This window comes from Girardinichthys multiradiatus, chromosome 15 (genome assembly GCF_021462225.1).
Source record: "Girardinichthys multiradiatus isolate DD_20200921_A chromosome 15, DD_fGirMul_XY1, whole genome shotgun sequence".
Taxonomy (NCBI): Eukaryota; Metazoa; Chordata; class Actinopteri; order Cyprinodontiformes; family Goodeidae; genus Girardinichthys; species Girardinichthys multiradiatus.
Genome location: NC_061808.1, coordinates 38,517,570 through 38,536,549, shown reverse-complemented (window position 1 = coordinate 38,536,549; position 18,980 = coordinate 38,517,570). Strand labels below are relative to the sequence as shown.

Here is an 18,980-nt window from a genome sequence, read left to right as displayed (position 1 = left end):
TGCAATCAGAAGGTTGTGGGCTCGATTCCAGCTTCCTCCAGCCATATGTCAAGTTGCCTACCGATCTGCGTATCGGTGTATGAATGTGTGAGCGTTAGTGAGTGCGATTGGGTGAATGTGGAAACATCTTCCTGTAAAAACATGATCAGGTCTTCACATGGTCCTAGACATTTTAAACCAAATGGTTTTCTGCTCTTAAAGTCTATTGATTTGGATTTCTAACAAAACATTTTCTTAATTCACTTGTTACAGTTGTGAGGTTTATGCTGAGATCAGGTGATAAACGGCATGATCATCATCTGCACTGTTATCTTGCAGTCAGTTCCATCAGAAAGTAGCAGAAAATGATTAGAAATGGTTAGTTTTCAGAACCAGTAGTGATGAAGCTTGTGTGTTTATATCATTGTTGCTAGACATTCAGCAGTAGACCTCACCGTCACCCTTGCATTCCTCATCTTCTCCAGCCTCTTCATCCTGGTCCAGGTTAAGGTCCTCAGGGAGCTCCATGGCCTCAGGTTCTGGTCTCTTATCCTGCTGACCGTGGTACGGGTCCACCTCATTCTCATCAAACTCTCTCTGGGAACCAGGAAGACCACAGATATGAGTTCTATTTCAACCCTACTGACTGCCAGAGGACGGTGCTGAAAGCACTGAACGTTCCCTTCGCGCATGCGCAGTTCGAGTAATTATACCAACAGAGCCACACCCGTGACACACCGGATAACCACAGCGGCTATATATGCCTACGTCATCCGAGGCCCTGTTCCTACAGAATCTTCTCGCAGAAGCAAGGATTCTGAGTGACAGAGAATCGCTGGCAGTCATCCGGGATTCATAGAACTATAGTTACATACGTAACTGTCGTTTTATCTTGTAATATAATTCAGGCATAATTCTCCTAAAAACAGGATGAGATCTCTGCAGTTCTAACAAATATTTTGTTGTCACCTATTTTAAGACATAAAAAGCTCAGCTTTTAGATTTGTCTTATTTTCTTTAAATTTCTCCCTGAATGATTCAAAGGCTCTGATCTGAACATGTTAGAGAGGAAAAAAGGGACAGGAACTAATGAACAGCTTTAGGTAATTTAAAGTCACCTCATCTCCTTGTTCTTTGCTCTTCTCAGTCTCCTCTTCACAGATCTGTTCATCCTTATCCTGGCTCTTCTTCTCTGTGTTGGAATCTGCTGCATCCAAGTTGTCCTCTTTAGCAACTAGTTCAGATTCCCCCTGACAAAGCCATAGAAAACAACATGCAGGAAGTCTTAGTGCTAATTTCAATTAAAGAATTCATGTAAACCACTGTTTCATACATATCCTCATCACTGGTGTAGTACTGCTAAGGTGGTACCTGATCCATGCCCTGTCCAGACTCCTCCTCCTTGTCACTTCCTACTTCCTCATCATCATCGCCCCACATCCTCTCATCCAAATTGTCTGTCTGACCTTCTCCCAGGTCTCCCATCTTTTTATCAAGCTCCTCTTTATCCTCCTCATCAGACTCCTCATTTTCACCTGCAAAAATCCAGAGAACCTTCAGGTCAGATGTGGTTCAGAATCTGCAGTTAGTGTAGCTAGGAAATACTAGTATTTAAATCAAACCGTGAGAGTAATTCTTTACCTCCTTATTAAAACAAGAGGACACATCTGGCCCTACAGTTCAACTCACCAGCTTCATTCTCATCCCCATCATGTACTCGTCCATCAAAGTCCTCAGACATTTCAATGGCATTATCTTCTGCCTTAATGTTTTCTTTATCCTGCTGCTCCTCCTTTTCTGTACCCTCCTGGAACGTGTCCTCCACCTAGAGGAACAGGAAGCAGATCACATAGTCTGAATGCAGGCATGCTGGAACACAATGAAGGACCACCAACTAAAATGATGTTACCTTCCTCAAACCGCAGAGTTTCCTGGATGGCTCAGAATTAAATTTATCAATAAAAATCTCCACAAAGTGTTGCCAACATTATCCCTGCTGTCAACTAGTTTAAACTATAAATAAGCTATCTGGAATATTTCAGTTAAAAGGTTTAAGAAGCTCCTGGGTGTAACCCTTCTCAATAAAAACATATTCCATACCAACCTGTGACTTAATTGATCAGAGGGCACAAGGAATCAGAATGGGAGAGTATATTAAGTCCTGGAGATGATTGTCGCCACTGTGGTATACATACAGTGCATGTGCACCAATACAAGTGTGAGGCGCAGCTGATGTCCGTAGGACAGACTATCATCAAGCATGTTGCTGTCTCAGTAACACTCTAAGTGGCTGAGTATTTCTGCATGTGAAGACAGTTACTGAGAGCGGACAACTTGGCAGATTTTAATGCAAGTATAGGTTCACACAGCTCTAAGTGGCAACAGAAATCTGCTGGCGAGATATTCAGCTCCTGGCTGCAGCACTGTAAATGTAAACCAATGAATGAGGAGGAAAACAGGACAAATGTAATTCATCACCTGATCTTCATTTTCAACTTTGTTGCTGACATCTTTGGTGCCATCCCCCTCTCCAACACCACCACCCTCGTAGTCATGGAACTCTGTGGCACCCTCTCCATCACCATCAGACATTAACTCCTGAGGCAGGCAGAAACCCTGACAAGTACACCACAACAAAGGGTAAATTTTCCTCATCAACGTCCCATTTGACTGCTTGTATGGTCAATCATCAGCAACTTGTGTTGAGTCTGTACCTTTTGGGCGAGGTCGGTGAAGATGATGGACAAGACAGACAGCAGTTTGCCTGTGCTTCTGTGTACTCCAACCGACACAGACAGGTAGTACCGCACCAGGTCTGAGTAAACTCCCAGCAAAGGCTCAAAACCGACCAACATCCTGCAGGCCCTGTTCACCTCCTGGAACACAGGAACCGCAATGACCAGGACAGCCAGCAAAACATAAACGACAGCTAAGAAAACCCAAATTCTGCAAACAAATAATTACCCAATCTAACTATAGATGGATCTATTAACTGCACCTAAAAACTACAGCCAGGAGTAGAACTAACTATAAAAAACAAATTGACTGAAACACAAGGAAATATAAACGGAAACATAAAACCAATAGAACAGAAAAATGTACACAACTTTAACTCGACAGGATATTTACAACTTCAATAGTTATTGCATAGATCCAAAATAGCAGACGATGAAAATTACAAAACAGAACACTGTAAAAATTGATCTAGATGATGAATTTTTAATGCAACCAGCCTGTTAGAGAAAGAATCATTTAGCAGAGACACGGAGGTACCTGAAGCTGTGGTGGATGACAGGAGTCTCTGTGTCTCCTCAGACAGATCAGCAGCCTGCTCACTCCAGCATTCACATTGCCAACAGACAGAGCCTCCACCTCAGCTTCTAGCTGCTCCTCCAGGAGCCGAGTCAGGTGACCAGGCTTCAGCAGGTCCTCCACAGGCTTCTCGATGTCCTCCTCAGCACCGTCTTAGGCATCAGACAACACAAGCAAAAAGAATAAAGGTGATTTTAGGAAAGATAGGTATATTTGTGTTGATTTTTGGTTTCATGGAAAACGTTCTTCTAATGCTTCATCTTTAATCAAACACAACCTCGAAATATTACAACATTTATAATGAGAAGTCCCTCAGGAACCTAATGAAATCAATAAACTTCACAAACTGATCTGAGGCTTTGCTTCAGAGGTATCTTATGGCTCTGGTTTGGTCATAGTCTCAGTCATAGTCTAGATGCTGGATTCATAAGACCGTTTGGACCCTGAGGACAAGATGTGGAAGTTCTGGTTGCCCAAGTCAAGTGATAACAGTATGTAACCCAGGCTCAGTTTAGAGATCTACACAGGAAGAAATACACTGCTCCTTCAGAAAGCGCTGTAGACTCAAATAACTTTATTATCACCTTTGTTTGAATCTCCATGTTGCTCTCTTTCTTGCTCTCCCTGCCTTCTCTTCACAATTTTCTGGACAGCATACAGCACGGCACTGATGTTTGCCTCAAGCTCAGCAGAGAAGTCCGTACAGAAAGCAGACTGCTGATCTGCAGACCAAACAAGGACAGAAGTTTTTACACTGGTAGTCTACAGCTGATTAGTTTATTAAGCTTATGTGTCATTAACAATAAAGGCAGTATGAGGCTTTATGACTGCTGGATGACCTGTGGGCTGCTGTCCAAGGGAGAGCAGCTGGGTCTTCCAGGTGGTAAACTCTGTGATGCATATCTCCACCTGTCCTCGGACATATCGCAGACTCTGGATCATGGCCGGCTGTCCGTTCGCTCTGCCAGCCCTGATGACTGGAGAGAATAACTGCTCTATACTGGAAATCTGAGCTGCCACACCTCCCAGCTGTTCCATGGCAGAACAACATGTGGCAAAACTGCTCCTGTGGGAAAAAAAAAATCAAAAGTAAATATGTCTGTCTTTAACCTTTGTTACAGAGAAACAAAGAAACCTGCATGATTATGCTGTACCATGTGCATAGAACTCTCTCAGAGGCCTGTTGTGCCAGAGAGCCCAGCTGCTCCTTCAGACTCTCAAAATCCTTTAGCATCACAATGATTCGCTGGTGGAGCTGACACCAACCAGGGTCTCCTCTTCTCAGCAGACAGCCAGCGGGCTGCTGCTGAACTGCCAGAGGGGATGGGCACATCAAGGTGTGGTGCCTGCTGCTGGAGTTTGTCTGCTCCTTTTGCTGAGGGTCTTCAGGACAGCACTGCAGCAACCATGAAAGTTGTTGCAAAAGTGTGGCACACTGTGCTGCCTGCACCTGGCCTCTTTTAAACCAGCCCTGCAGAGAGTCCTGGGGAGGCAGGGTGCAGCCTGTATCCTGACCCTGAGTCTGGAGGTGTGCTTTAATGTCCTGGACATCGTTTGTTAGCTTCCTGGATGAGGTGAGGAGACAAGTAAAAATAATGGGAAAAAAACCTAGGTGACAGGACATACTCAGAATTTAAACATGAGCGATACAGCCAAATCTAGTCAATGTTGCACAACTAATCTGCAATCATCACACTTAGTGTGTGTGACTTTTACAACATATCATAGTTGGAGTAAGACACAAAGGAACAAACAAAACCTTAGGGATCTCCTGTATTCTAGTTAATTCTGATGATTTAATGCTGACACACACAGTTGTCTTCCAAACAAAAGTACAAAATCTACTTTCCAAAGAAGCAGAAACAGTTTTTTCTCAAGACTGACTAGTCACATTACCTGCACACTTGTGCTTATCTCGCCTGGCTAACTTTCCAGCACCTTAAAGCTACCATATTATTTATTGAGCCAGGGTGAAGTTACTGCTCTGATGTATAATCCCTGGATCCCCTGTCACACACACCTTGTCTCCCTGGAATGAAGATGTGCATCCATTTGTCACCCCTCATTGGCCCCCATTGTAGTAAAGACCTCACAGACTTAGCCACGCTTGCAGGCCTGCAGAGCAGTCTGCATAAAACTATGAAAAATTTAAAATATTTGAAGAGTTCCTACTCCACTAAGTTAGGTTTACATGAAAAGACTTTTTTTTATGTACATGGAAAATTTAAAGTGCTCTGATCGTCAGGCCTGCATTAAAACATTCGTCTTACTGGTATATAAACCACTAATTTGTATACTAACATGCACCTTTTCTGAAGCTGCTGGTGACATGCCTCACTGCACACAACCCCGCCCCCTTAACAAATCCCGGGAAAAGCTGAGAAGACCTACTCCAGAGTAGGACCATTTTACCTTGTGAAAGTGAAGCCCCGGGAAAGTGAAATTACACAAGTAAATTTATATCGAAACGCAACCTGGACTTTCCAAAGCCTGGGGCTTCCTACAAGCAATGAAAAAGGGGCTATTGTATTATTCACCTTTACTTGGCCTTGGGTTGGAGTTGCTGAATTCACCCAACACTGTTGTGTATATTTGTCATTTTTTTATTCAACTGTCTCATCAAAGGACTTACCTGAGGGAGACCCACTGTTCCGTCAGTTTGGCCAGCCGATGCCTCTGTCTGAGCAGCAGCTTGAAGAGATGAGATGAAAAACCTCTGCAGCGTTCTATATTCCCAACACTGAGGTCCTAGAGCCATGGAGGTGCACAATGCACAGACGGGAAAACACAGAGAAGCATGAGATCAAAGCTCCTCATACAGAACAAGAGAATAACAAGAAACAGACTGCTGACATCCATTAAAATCTAGCTTTTATGTGTGATAGTACACTAATTTAAAGCAATCGTGGGTTATTAACAGCCTTTTTCCAAGGCGGCAAGATACAGCATATAAAAATGTGATGTGTTTATTTTATTTATTCAAATAAACATCTAAATGATTCATCTTGATTAGTCTGCAAGATATCAGCCAATGTTTTAAGTGTGATGAACCCTGACATCAGCTGGCCAGAAACTTTTTAAATTGGTGATTACATAATATGCAAGAACTTCCAGGATGCGATAACAAGAGCAACCTTCAGTGTGGAAGGTATTACAGAGGGAGGAGGGTTATGAGTTAGCTGTTTTTCAGTATCTGTGATGTGTTTCAAAAAGTCAGAAAAGAAAAGATCAAACAGGCTGTTTAAAAGGGAACTACAGGAGTGGACAATGAAACTGAAACACCTGTCATTTTAGTGTGGGAAGTTTCATGGCTAAATTGGACCAGCCTGGTAGCCAGTCTTCATTGATTGCACATTGCACTAGTAAGAGCAGAGTGTGAAGGTTCAATTAGCAGGGTAAGAGCACAGTTTTGCTCAAAATATTGAAATGCACACATTATGGGTAACATACCAGAGTTCAAAAGAGGACAAATTGTTGGTGCACGTCCTGCTGGCGCATCTGTGACCAAGACAGCAAGTCTTTGTGATGTATTAAGAGCCACAGTATCCAGGGTAATGTCAGCATACCACCAAGAAGGACGAACCACATCCAACAGGATTAATTGTGGACGCAAGAGGAAGCTGTCTGAAAGGGATGTGCGGGTGCTAACCCGGATTGTTTCCAAAAAACATAAAATCACGGCTGCCCAAATCACGGCAGAATTAAATGTGCACCTCAACTCTCCTGTTTCCACCAGAACTGTCCGTCGGGAGCTCCACAGGATCAATATACACGGCCGGGCTTCTATAGCCAAACCTTTGGTCACTCATGCCAATGCCAAACATCGGTTTCAATGGTGCAAGGAGCGCAAATCTTGGGCTGTGGACAATGTGAAACATGTATTGTTCTCTGATGAGTCCACCTTTACTGTTTTTCCCACATCCGAGAGAGTTACGGTGTGGAGAAGCCCCAAAGAAGCGTACCACCCAGACTGTTGCATGCCCAGAGTGAAGCATGGGGGTGGATCAGTGATGGTTTGGGCTGCCATATTATGGTATTCGATTGGCCCAATACTTGTGCTAGATGGGCGCGTCACTGCCAAGGACTACCGAACCATTCTTGAGGACCCAATGCATCCAATGGTTCAAACATTGTACCCTGAATGCGGTGCCGTGTATCAGGATGACAATGCACCAATACACACAGCAAGACTGGTGAAAGATTGGTTTGATGAACATGAAAGTGAAGTTGAACATCTCCCATGGCCTGCACAGTCACCAGATCTAAATATTATTGAGCCACTTTGGGGTGTTTTGGAGGAGCGAGTCAGGAAACATTTTCCTCCACCAGTATCACGTAGTGACCTGGCCACTACCCTGCAAGAAGAATGGCTTAAAATCCCTCTGACCACTGTGCAGGACTTGTATGTCATTCCCAAGACGAATTGACGCTGTATTGGCCACAAAAGGAGGCCCTACATCATACTAATAAATTATTGTGGTCTAAAACCAGGTGTTTCAGTTTCATTGTCCAACCCCTGTATATTTCCTCCAAAACATGGAGACATGTCTCTGATTCATTCAAGCTGTGAGTGACAGACAGTGAGAGAGCAAAAATTTCAACAGATACAGAGGTGAGAACAACAATTTGATACCCTGCTGATTTTCCAGGTTTTCCCACTTGCAAAGTCTTTAATTTATATAATAGGTTCCCTTTAACTGTAAGTGATGGAATCTAAAACTAAAATCCAGAGAATCCCATCGTGTGATTTTTAAGTACTTAATTTGCATTTTATTGCATCACATTAGTATTTGATACATCAGAAAAACCAAACTTAAAATTTGGTACAGAAAACTTTGTTTGAAATTCCAGATATCAGACGTTTCCTGTAGTTCTTGATGAGGTCTGCACACACTGCAGCAGGGATTCTGGACCACTCCTCCATACAGATCTTCTCCAGATCCTTCAGATTTCAGGGCTGTTGCAGGGCTATACGGAATTTCAGCTTCCTCCAAAGATTTTCAATTGGGTTCAGGTCTGGAGACTGGCTAGGCCACTACAGGACCTTGGTGGAGGTTGTGTGCTGCAGGATTTTAATCCATGGCGACGTAATGTGCTAATGATCTTCTTTGAGACTGTGTCCCAGCTCTCAGGTTACTGACTAGGTCCTGCCATATAGTTCTAGGCTGATCCCTCACCTTCCTCATGATCATTGATGCCCCAACGAGGTGAGATCTTGCATGGAGCCTCAGACCGAGGAAGATTGCCCATCATCTTGAACTTCCTCCATTTTCCTATAATCGTGCCAACAGTTGTTGCCTTCTCACCAAGCTGCTTGCCTATTTTCCTGCCTTGTGCAGGTCTACTATTTTACCCCTGATGTCCTTACACAGCTCTCTGGTCTTGGCCATTGTGGAGAGGTTGGAGTTTGTTTGTTTGAGTGTGTGGACAGGTATCAGATAATGAGTTCAAACAGGTGCTGTTAATACAGGTAACGAGTGAAAAACAGAAGGGCTTTAGAGCCAGGATCCTTACTGGTTGTTAGGTGATCAAATACTCATGTCATGCAATAAAATGCAAATTAATTATTTAAAAATCACACAATGTGGTTTTCTGGATTTTGTTTTAGATATCGTCACTCACAGTTGAAGAGTACCTATGTTTAAAAATAAAGACTTCTACATGCCTTGCAAGTGGGAAAACCTCCAAAATCATCAGTGTATCAAATAGTTCTTTTCCACTCTGTAACAGGAGGGTTAAATGGCATACAGCAAAGCTGATCTGTTTTATCTTTTTGACTGTGTTTCGGTTATGAAACCAGCTGGATGTGAAAATGTTGGCAGTCTTTCATAAATCTCAGAGTTAGGGTATGGATCTATGGCCAAAAGATACACAGTATAAAAATCCACAAAAACAGAATTTTTCCTTTTTATTAACAAGTAAATTTGTTTTCTGGTGTTTCCCAGACAAAAAGAGCAGTGCTGCTGTGTACTGCAGGAGGTCTGTTCTTCATCCCACCATCCAAGTCTCTTAATCTGCTTTTTTATTGGATGCACTCACATTAACATGAACATGAATTAACACACTACTTTGGGTGTGTGTCTTACCTTTGTGGCATGCTGAAGAGCAGTCTGCAGTGCTGTTCTCCTGGCCCATGACAGATAAAAGTATTTCTGACATCCATCCCAGGCAGCCATCAACTCTGTAAACAACCTGGAACATCAGGTATGAGAGAAATTAGCAACTAGGACAAAAAGAAATGAAGACCTCTAGACATGCTGCTTGTATTCTGTTTACATGCACTCAGGCTGGTCCTGGTTCTTCACAGTAGAAAGCGCAGTGGTCATCTCCAGTGGCTGCATACACAGTGAGGTTTCTGGGTCTGCCGTTCTGTTCCACATCAGGCCTCTCCGGTACGACAGACCTTATCAGAACAGAATTAGATTAAAGCACAGAGTACCTATAAGCAAAACAGCAAAACAGGCTACAGGAAAACAATAAAGAGGAACAAACCTATTTCAGAGAGCATTTTAAACAGGTCAGACAGAGCTCTCTGCTTCTGCTGAAGGATGTGCTTGACCTCTGTTTTCTGCTTTTCCTTTGCTGCTGCTGTGTCTATGCTGAGGCTCTGCAGGTCTCGCAGGTTGCTGATGATCTCGCCTGAGAAGAAAAACCAGTTGCTAAATTACAACAAAGTTAAATTTATCTCAGCAAAAAAAACAAGGAACTTTACTTCTGAGGTAACTTAAATACATCCAATTCAGTTTTACTCTTTTTCCTGCAGTCTAGTAAAAAGTGTTTGTTAGGTATTATTTAGTCAACTCAGAGGTAAGGAACGACACAGAGTCAGTTTTCACTTGCGGCAAGGGTAGATGTGCAGTACAGACGACAAAGTATTAGCACCCCTGTCTCTTTATTTATATATGCTGGTTCACACATAGTTCAACAAACATTCAGGGTGTGTTTGTGTGTGCGGGTGTGTGTGTGTGGGGTCAGAAAGGTTAGGGTTCATTTGTCTTGATTATAAACAAACAGAGGAAGTGGGAAGTGGGGACCTGGTGAATAGCCCCCCAGATGCTGCTAATAAAAGCATAAAAGCATAACTCATTCTTGTCCCCATCTCCCTTATCTCTTTGTCTATGGCATGTGGGGGAAGAAAGCACTTAGAGCAGACATGAATGATAAACAATACAAAAGTTTTAAAAACCCCAACAGTGTTTCTATGCCTGAAAACTGTTACAATGTACTGAATGGATGCAGAGTTGCAGCAGAGCTATGTAGATTTGGAGTGTGAATGTAAATCATGCTATTAAAATTCAGTATTTCATGATGAGGCTTGCAAACAGAAGATATCTTATAACTAAATATCACGATACAGCAATTAGCATCATACATCCCTACAACTGTTCAGCTAAGTATGCAAATCCCAAGATACCAAGGGATGAAACATTAAAGGTCTTTTCTCTTGTTCTCGGTGGAAGAAACACGCGTTTTCTCTCCCTCCCTCCCTGCTGATCCCTGCTTCTGCTTTTGTCTGTATATTTCTCAGAGCCTCGCTCTGCATATCCTACAAACTTGTAAATTATGGATTTGGTCAGCTGGACTCTCAAAGCTGGATTGGTCTCGGGAGAGCTTTGACCAGATTCCGGGGGGATGTTGGAGACATAGAGTCCGATTGGACCACGTTCTGCGCATCCATTGTCGATGCTGCGGCCGTGAGGTCTGCAGTGCCTGCCGCGGAGGCAGCGGCAATCCCCGAACCCGGTGGTGGACACCTTCTGTTCTTCCGCTGTCAAGCTGAAGAAGGAGTCCTATCGGCTGTGGTTGGCTTCTGGGACTCCTGAGCCGGCGTGCCGCAGCCCGGGCTGGGGCAGAGGCTAAACTCGGGCCTGGGAGGAGTTCGGTGAGGCCATGGAGAAGGACTACTGGTTGGCTTCGAAGCGATTCTGGCAAACCGTCCGGTGCCTCAGGAGGGGGAAGCAGTGCATCGCCAACACTGTTTACAGTGGGGGTGGGAGGCTGCTGACCCCGACTGGGGACATTATCGGGTGGTGGAAGGAGTAGTTCGAGGATCTCCTCAATCCTGCCATCACGCATTCCCTGGTGGAAACAGGGGCTGGGGACTCGGGGTTAGACTCTTTCATCACCCAGACTGAAGTCACTGAGGTGGTTAAAAAGCTCCGCGGTGGCAGCGCTTCGGGGTTGGATGAAATCCACCCTGAGTACCTCAAGTCTCTGGATGTTTTGGGGCTGTCATGGTTGACACGTCTCTTCAACATTGCGTGGCGGTCGGGGACAGTGCCTTTGGATTGGCAGACTGGGGTGGTGGTCCCCCTACATAAGAAGGGTGACCGGAGGGTGTGTTCCAACTACAGGGGGATCACACTCCTGAGCCTCCCTGGTAAAGCCTACGCCTGGGTTTTGGAGAGGAGAGTCCGGCCGATAGTTGAGCCTCGGCTTCAGGAGGAGCAGTGTGGTTTTCGTCCTGGCCGTGGAACGCTGGACCAGCTCTATACCTCTATAGGGTACTCGAGGGTTCATGGGAGTTTGCCCAACCGGTCCACATGTGTTTTGTGGACCTGGAGAAAGCATTCGACTGTGTCCCTCATGATGCCCTGTGGGGGGTGCTCCAGGAGTATGGAATCGGGGGCCCGTTATTAGGGGTCATCCGGTCTCTGTACAAGCGGAGCAGGAGTTTGGTCCGCATTGCCGGCACTAAATCGGACCTGTTCCCGGTGCATGTTGGACTCTGGCAGGGCTGCCCTTTGTCACCGATCCTGTTCATAACGTTTATGGACAGGATTTGAAGGCGCAGCCGAGGGGGTCTGGTTTGGGGACCAGAGGATTTCGTCTCTTCTTCTTGGAGATGACGTGGTCCTGCTGGCCCCCTCTAGCCAAGACCTACAGCATGCGCTGGGGCGGTTTGCAACCGAGTGTGAAGCGGCTGGGATGAGGATCAACTCCTCCAAGTCCGAGGCCATGGTTCTCGACTGGAAAAGGGTGGCTTGTCCTCTTCAGGTCGGAGGGGAGTTCCTGCCTCAAGTGGAGGAGTTTAAGTATCTCGGGGTCTTGTTAACGAGTGAGGGAAGAATGGTCTACGTTCATACCCTCACATATGGTCATGAACTTTGGTTCATGACCATATGTGAGGGTATGAACGTAGACCATGGTTCATGACGAGATTCCGGCCATGGTTCATGACGAGATTCCGGATACAAGCGGCTGAAATTAGCTTCCTCCGTAGGGTGGTCGGGCACTCCCTTAGAGATAGGGTGAGGAGCTTGGCCAGAGGTGCAGGAGGAGATGTCTAGGGAGAGGGACGTCTGGGTGTCTCTGCTGAGTCTGCTTCCCCCGCGACCCGGTCCTGGATAAAGGGGAAGATGACGAGAGCGACTCTCAACGTAATTGATCAAACTTTTTTCGACGGGAAGACAGGGTAAAGGAGACCCTCTTGTCCAGACGGGACATTCTTCTCTGGATATAAAATGGATTCTTGGCAGCAGTGGAAGATTGTGTGCCTGACTACGAGGTCGGTCGCGGATGTAAAAAATGTGCACATATTTGGACTTTTGATAACAGGATTTCTGCTCTTTGGAGTTGGTGGTTACCTGGCTTATTGAGTGATTCGCAAAGCGTGGGCAGCTGTTCAAAGCATTCCAAAGCTGCCTGCGATGTTGGATGGAGTCTGTAGAGCGATCAACACTCAGACTGAAATGTTAAGAGTGCAGAATCGCAAGCTGGACACGATTCTTGAACAGAATTGCAGCCTGGCAGCGGTTGGACTCAGAGGTTAAGGATATAATCTTGGAGAAGTTGTGCGCTTGAGATCTGCAGAAAGTACCACAAATTTGGCTATTTGGATTCGCAATTGAGACATACCAGTAAAACTCTTAAGGTGGTTGGAAATTCACAAGTGCCTGAACCACAACATTTATTGTTTTTCTAAAGCTGTCTCCCCAATGTGGCCTTGGCAACTTCTGCTAACTGGCTATCGACAAAAAATCTTCTGGATGTTATATAAACACGACGCTCTTCCCCAGCACTCCCACCAGCTGTGTGCTGATACGACTATGCGGCCGATTGATAAAACTTCCACCTCTCTTCTCAAGGACAATGGCGCTTCTATCAATGTTGACAGTCTAATTCTTGCAAACACACTCAGACTTATATATATTCGCACCCTCAAGATTCCACCGTACCCTTGCTAAATCTTTACTTATGTTTGTGTTGCTTACCCCTGCTGAGGTTTTTAGTACTATTTCAGACTCTATTCTGCTAAGAATAGAGTCAAAAATATGATTTGTTTTCCCCTCCTATCTTACTTTACCTAAATGTGTGATTTCATTACTTTTCATAGATTTTCAGATTTCTCAGAAGGATTACCAGCAAAAGCAAATAGTATTAGTATTTGAAAATTTGACTACAGCTGTTTTTACACCAATGACCAGAGATTTTTAGATTTCTTAGAAGGATTCATAGATTTTTAGATTTCTTAGAAGGATTGTATTACAACAATTTCATACCAGTGAAAGCCAAACATAAGTATTTAAAAAGTTTGGACTAAAACTGTTTTATACCAGTGACCCAGCTTCTCTACTTAGACTTCAGTGAGTGCCCATGACTGTTACTATTTGAATGATGGGACCACAGCTGCCTCATACCAGCAACCTCAAGGATTAATATTATAATTTTTCTTCTAGCACAGGATGAATTCCTTACCACAGAGCTTAATGAGCTAATTACCTCTATTAGAAAGATTGGATTAGAACCAGCTCTTACCAGTAAACACCCAAGGATTATTAATGTCATTTGATTCGTTTTTCTGTGTTTGATTTTATGTATTATTGTAATGTTTTTCCTCGTGTACAGTGCTTTGAGTGCCTTGTTGCTGAAAAGCGCTATATAAATAAACTTGACTAAACCGTCACAGGCTCCAGGAACTCCACTCCCCGCAGACAGATGGCAGTAAAGCCCACAGTTATAAAACAAAAACTCAATTATCATTAAAAACCAACTCAACTTCATACAGATTAACTAATGAAGTTTGATAGACATGTCTATTGAATCTGTGTTAACAAATACTGAAGTAAAAAGGTATGTGAGCAAAAGAAGAAACAAAAGACAAACGGCTTTCAGTGACATATTTAGAAAAACTGTATATAGAATATCAAATACATAGTGGCGTAAAGCACTATAAACACATCTATTAGATCAATCATGAAATAACAGCAGTAAACAGAATAGTTGCACAAAGTTGAACAAATGCAGCTGTAAAAATGTTTCTTTTCCATATTCGTAACAATCTAAATGATTCCCGATTAGTAGACTTAATGGGGAACCATTAAGCACAATGAAACAAAACTGGGCAGACCTGGACAGAAACAGGCTAATCAAATTAAGTCTGACTTCTGTTTTGCAGAAGCAGGAATCTTACCGGTGAAATGGTCCAGATCTTCGGACAGTTCAGGTACTGAGGTTTTCTTCAGCAGCTGGATGCACATCTTCTTCATCTTTCGGAACAAAACTGGCAAACGGGCCTGTAAAGAACATGATCCAGCTCCGTCCTCTAGGTCCTCATTCTAAAATACAGTTAAGTTCAAAAGGTGAGAAAAAACATGCGAACATCAGACTCAAGATCCAAACTCATATAGTCAAAGACTATGGTGTCTGGGACATTTACCTGCAGTTCTCTACCCTGGCCAGGCATGGTGCTCTTCAGCACCCGATTAACTCGTTCGATGGGGCTTTCCCCAGAGCTGGAGGCCACAGTGTCAGTGCTTGTACTGCTTCCTTGATCCACCAGCACAGAAAGACTTGGACTGCTCAGAGCCTCTTCAAACTTCTTCACAAACTTAAAGAGAGTGCTAAAAGAAAGCAGGGAGCAAAAAGGAGTTGGCAGATGGATCTATGATCAGGCTGAAACTAGCCTAAAGTTCTGCCCACGTCACATACCGTTGGGTCTTTTCCACTGACTGTTTGATGGACCAGTAGCTCACATCATTCCACTTGGAAATCTTTACAAAATCCTGAGAATGAAGGTGGAGCTCATCAGTGAGCATTTAGGGAACACGTTAAAGGTTATTGAGGTGTCATGGGAAATGAATTCATTCATACTTTGAGTTCCTTCTCAATAGGCTGTCTGAGCTGAACCATCTTGGCCTGGATAGACTCAGAGAACTGGCTGTAGTATTTATGAAGATTCCACAGAAGCCTGGACAAAGACTCTAGAAGGTAAAACCACAGGTAATTACAGATAGAACCACCAACTGGGTTTCACAGATTCATTTCAGACCCAAGATGGTCACATTCATCTTAACATTGGAATTAAAAGTAATTCAGATGGTCATGTACCTGAAATATTTGTGGACTAAAGCTTAAAGCTCAACGTTTTCTATACATTCATATTATTTTACACACTATCAAATGATACATGTTGTAAAGAGGTTCATCTTTTAATGCCTGTAATAATTCTCCACCCTGAGAGCTCAGTATGTAGGTGGGGAACCGATGTGTGGACAAGGACAGAGTGCTGATGGCTGACCTTGTCCCTGTAGGCTGGGGACCAGCAGGAGGTGGCAGTGGAAGCTGAGAAGCATTGTCAGACGGGTCTGGAACTCGCCCAGGGTGGAGTTTTCCATGAAGGCTTCAAGAGTAGAGGACACAGAGGACAGGGAAAGGCTCTCTGCCCGCTCTCCTGGTGGGGCAACAACAGGGGACAAAGAGAAGCCCTTTTAGAAGCATCTAGGGGCTTCTTTCTCTGGTAAACACAGTGCTGCCTATAGAAAGTCACTGAGGAAAACAGATTTATTCTAAAATAATACTTCTGTTTTATTAGGCTGATATATGCATTTTCCAGCTTCATAAAACACACATTTACTTCCACATATTGGAACTTAGAATAATAACTAACTACCCACATATGTAAAACATCCATCCTAAAGGACAGTTGAGTTTAAGTTAGCTCTCTAATGAACTCTTCTTACACACAACAGGCTGAGCAGTTTACAGGGTTTACCCGTGTTAGCCTCTGTTCTCTGCTCTTCTAGGTATCGCTCCACCAGCTGGTAGATGGAGAACCAGTGTTTGGTGGATTTCTCCGTGTGTCGCTTCAGTGCATTGTCCAGACTTCTTGACCAGCAGCTAAAACACAACAGTGTGGGGATTAAGAGTGTGGAGCCAAACTTTCTTTTAAGGTACTTATGGAAGAAGGTCAATAAGAAGCAGTTCAAGCTTAGTTAGTAGTGAAAAGAAGATTAGGAACTGGATCCCTTTGATCTTACTTCAGCTCCAGTTTGTGCCACCGGATGATAAGCTGGGTCACTGGTTCCAGTTCCTTCCGCAAAGACACGGAGCGGCTGGCATTATTCTCCCACTCCTAATTGGTTGACAGTAAACGGAGGTTAGCTCTGAGGACCAATTTGTCAGTGTTTAATAATGTCTACTACAAAAACATGTGAATGATTATGCAGCTGTGTAATTGCCAACATGTCTCACCTGAGCTTTACTGAGCAGAATCTCCAGCCCATTCAGAAACTTTGCAAGTGGGCAGGCCAAACTGAAGGACATGATCCTCTCCATGACAACAGTCAGCTGCAGAACACACACACAACCAGGATGACTCATTACATGTAGAACTGAATGCAACTGTGTCCTTCACACCAACCAGTTTGGAGCCTGATTGTATATTCTGCCTCTTCAACATACCACTACATTGTCCTGCAAAAGTATTCACATCCCTTGAACTTTTTCACATAAAAAGCACAAACCTGTGGTTGTGTCAGACCAACACATAGTAATGATGATTGTGCATTAAGTTCAGCTAGAACTTTGGGGCATCCCAAACACTCCTGCGAGGGTGTTTGGGATGCGCAGGGGTGTCAAACAGCAGCTGGCTATGTGGAGATGTTGTAGCGGGCATCCCTCATGACTGAGGGCACCTCGTCTGTGTGGCCATGACTTGGTTTTTCATCAGGATAATGCTGCACTTTAAAATGCCCGCCTAATAAAGGACTTCTTCCAGGAGAATAACAGTACTCTTTTGTAGCATCCTGCGTTTTCCACTGATCTAAATCAGACTGAGAAGTTTGCGGACGACACCACCCTGATCGGACTCATCTCTGATGGTGACGAGTCCGCGTACAGATGGGAGGTGGACCATCTGTTGGACTGGTGCAGCCAGAACAACCTTGAGCTCAACGCTCTAAAGACAGTGGAGATGGTTGTGGACTTCAGGCAGAACCCAGCCCCACCTGCCCCCATCACCCACCCTTTTTTTTTTTTGCTGACAGGACACTTGTAACTCGCAACTCTATGCGTTACATTAATGCTCAGCTTGGACTCCTGCTTTAGTTGCACTGCCATACTTGCACAATGATCACCTGCACTGTTGTACCGCTCTGGCATCTTATATTGCTCTACATTTACTCTCACTCACTTAAAACTGTGCACATATATTTATATTATATTGTAGATATGTTTATACTGTTTAATTTGTATTGTATTGCACCGACTACGCCAAAACAAATTCCTTGTATGTCCAAAAACGTACTTGGCAATAAAGCTTTTCTGATTCTGAGAACATTTGGGGATGGGTGGCAAAGGAAGTTTTCAAAAATTGACATCAGTTCCAGACAGTAGATGCCCTTTGAGGAGCCAACTTCAACACTTGGACCAACGTTCCCACTAGCCTCCTGGAAACACTTGGATCAAACACGCCTAAACGACTGAAGTGAACAAGAAGATGGTGGAGCTACTCACAACTGGTTCCTTTTCGGACGCTTTGACTTCTGTTTTGAGGGGATTTTCAGGTTTTTGGAGCTATGGTCTTACACCTTTGATCAGCTGATGAACAGCCTAAACTCTGCTCAAATTGTTTTGTCTCTTGCTCCCATTTCTTTTTTTAGAATTGTGAAGCTCTGCTTGGAACCTTCTTAAGATCTAAGAAAATTCTTGCAATTTTTTTTAACTGGTCTTAAGATTTTAAACCTGAGTGTATATTACTCAACTACAAAAAAGACAAAGCTAAACAGTGTGGCATGCATTTGTGTTCCGCCTCTTGATTTCAGTTTGTAGAACCATCTTCCACTGCAATTATAGCAGCAGGTCTCTTGAGGTACGTCTCCACCAGCTTTGCACATCTAGAAACTGAGGCCTATTTCTTTTTTTTTCTTCTGCAAAACAGCTTGAGCTCAGTCCAATTAGATGGAGACCATCTGTGAACATCAATTTTCCAGTCTTTGTACAGATTGTCACTTTGATTTAGGTCTTTGACTGGATGTTCTTATATCATGGCCATTCATGACCATGTGTTGGTGACATCTGTAAGCATACAAAGAATATATCATGTGTCATCTCTCCATGACTGATGTCCCTGTATGAAGTACTGACCTGGACCAGAGCAGGGTGCTCAGGCCATTCCTCCAGCCTCTTCCTCACTGCCTCAGTCAGGTGTTCCAAAACAGGGAGACAGAGGCGAGCCTCACTCACATTAGGCTGCTGATAGAAGTCATAAGGTCCTTCTGAGGAGACAGCCAGCTCATCAAAACCCCCAGAGCCCTTGAATGTGTTCTGAAGCAGAGCAGAGAGCAACAGGCCGCAGCCTGTCAGCTGTAGATCCAGCTCCGAATCTAAGCAGGAAACACAAGTTGACAGCTCCACTTTAACTTCAAATCTTAAACCTTCATTATTAAATATCTGAAAGGCAGAGGTCA

The 18,980-nt window shown here is 44.0% G+C and overlaps 1 protein-coding gene across 1 annotated transcript in view; it reads right to left on the bottom strand.

Moving 5' to 3' along the window:
* mdn1 (midasin AAA ATPase 1) overlaps positions 1-18,980 on the bottom strand; it is a 96,477-nt gene that overhangs the window by 19,146 nt on the left and 58,351 nt on the right. Inside the window, exons 66-88 of the mRNA XM_047388658.1 lie at positions 18,658-18,896; positions 16,765-16,860; positions 16,551-16,645; positions 16,286-16,410; positions 15,812-15,964; positions 15,385-15,494; positions 15,223-15,296; positions 14,951-15,134; positions 14,705-14,849; positions 9,784-9,930; positions 9,568-9,694; positions 9,378-9,483; positions 5,924-6,039; positions 4,446-4,856; positions 4,131-4,357; positions 3,876-4,013; positions 3,253-3,443; positions 2,694-2,855; positions 2,458-2,595; positions 1,669-1,804; positions 1,351-1,514; positions 1,098-1,229; positions 435-576 (exon numbers count right to left, since the gene is read on the bottom strand). Coding sequence (XP_047244614.1) covers positions 435-576; positions 1,098-1,229; positions 1,351-1,514; positions 1,669-1,804; positions 2,458-2,595; positions 2,694-2,855; positions 3,253-3,443; positions 3,876-4,013; positions 4,131-4,357; positions 4,446-4,856; positions 5,924-6,039; positions 9,378-9,483; positions 9,568-9,694; positions 9,784-9,930; positions 14,705-14,849; positions 14,951-15,134; positions 15,223-15,296; positions 15,385-15,494; positions 15,812-15,964; positions 16,286-16,410; positions 16,551-16,645; positions 16,765-16,860; positions 18,658-18,896 — 3,558 coding nt within the window. The remainder of the gene's footprint in view (positions 1-434; positions 577-1,097; positions 1,230-1,350; positions 1,515-1,668; positions 1,805-2,457; positions 2,596-2,693; positions 2,856-3,252; positions 3,444-3,875; positions 4,014-4,130; positions 4,358-4,445; positions 4,857-5,923; positions 6,040-9,377; positions 9,484-9,567; positions 9,695-9,783; positions 9,931-14,704; positions 14,850-14,950; positions 15,135-15,222; positions 15,297-15,384; positions 15,495-15,811; positions 15,965-16,285; positions 16,411-16,550; positions 16,646-16,764; positions 16,861-18,657; positions 18,897-18,980) is intronic.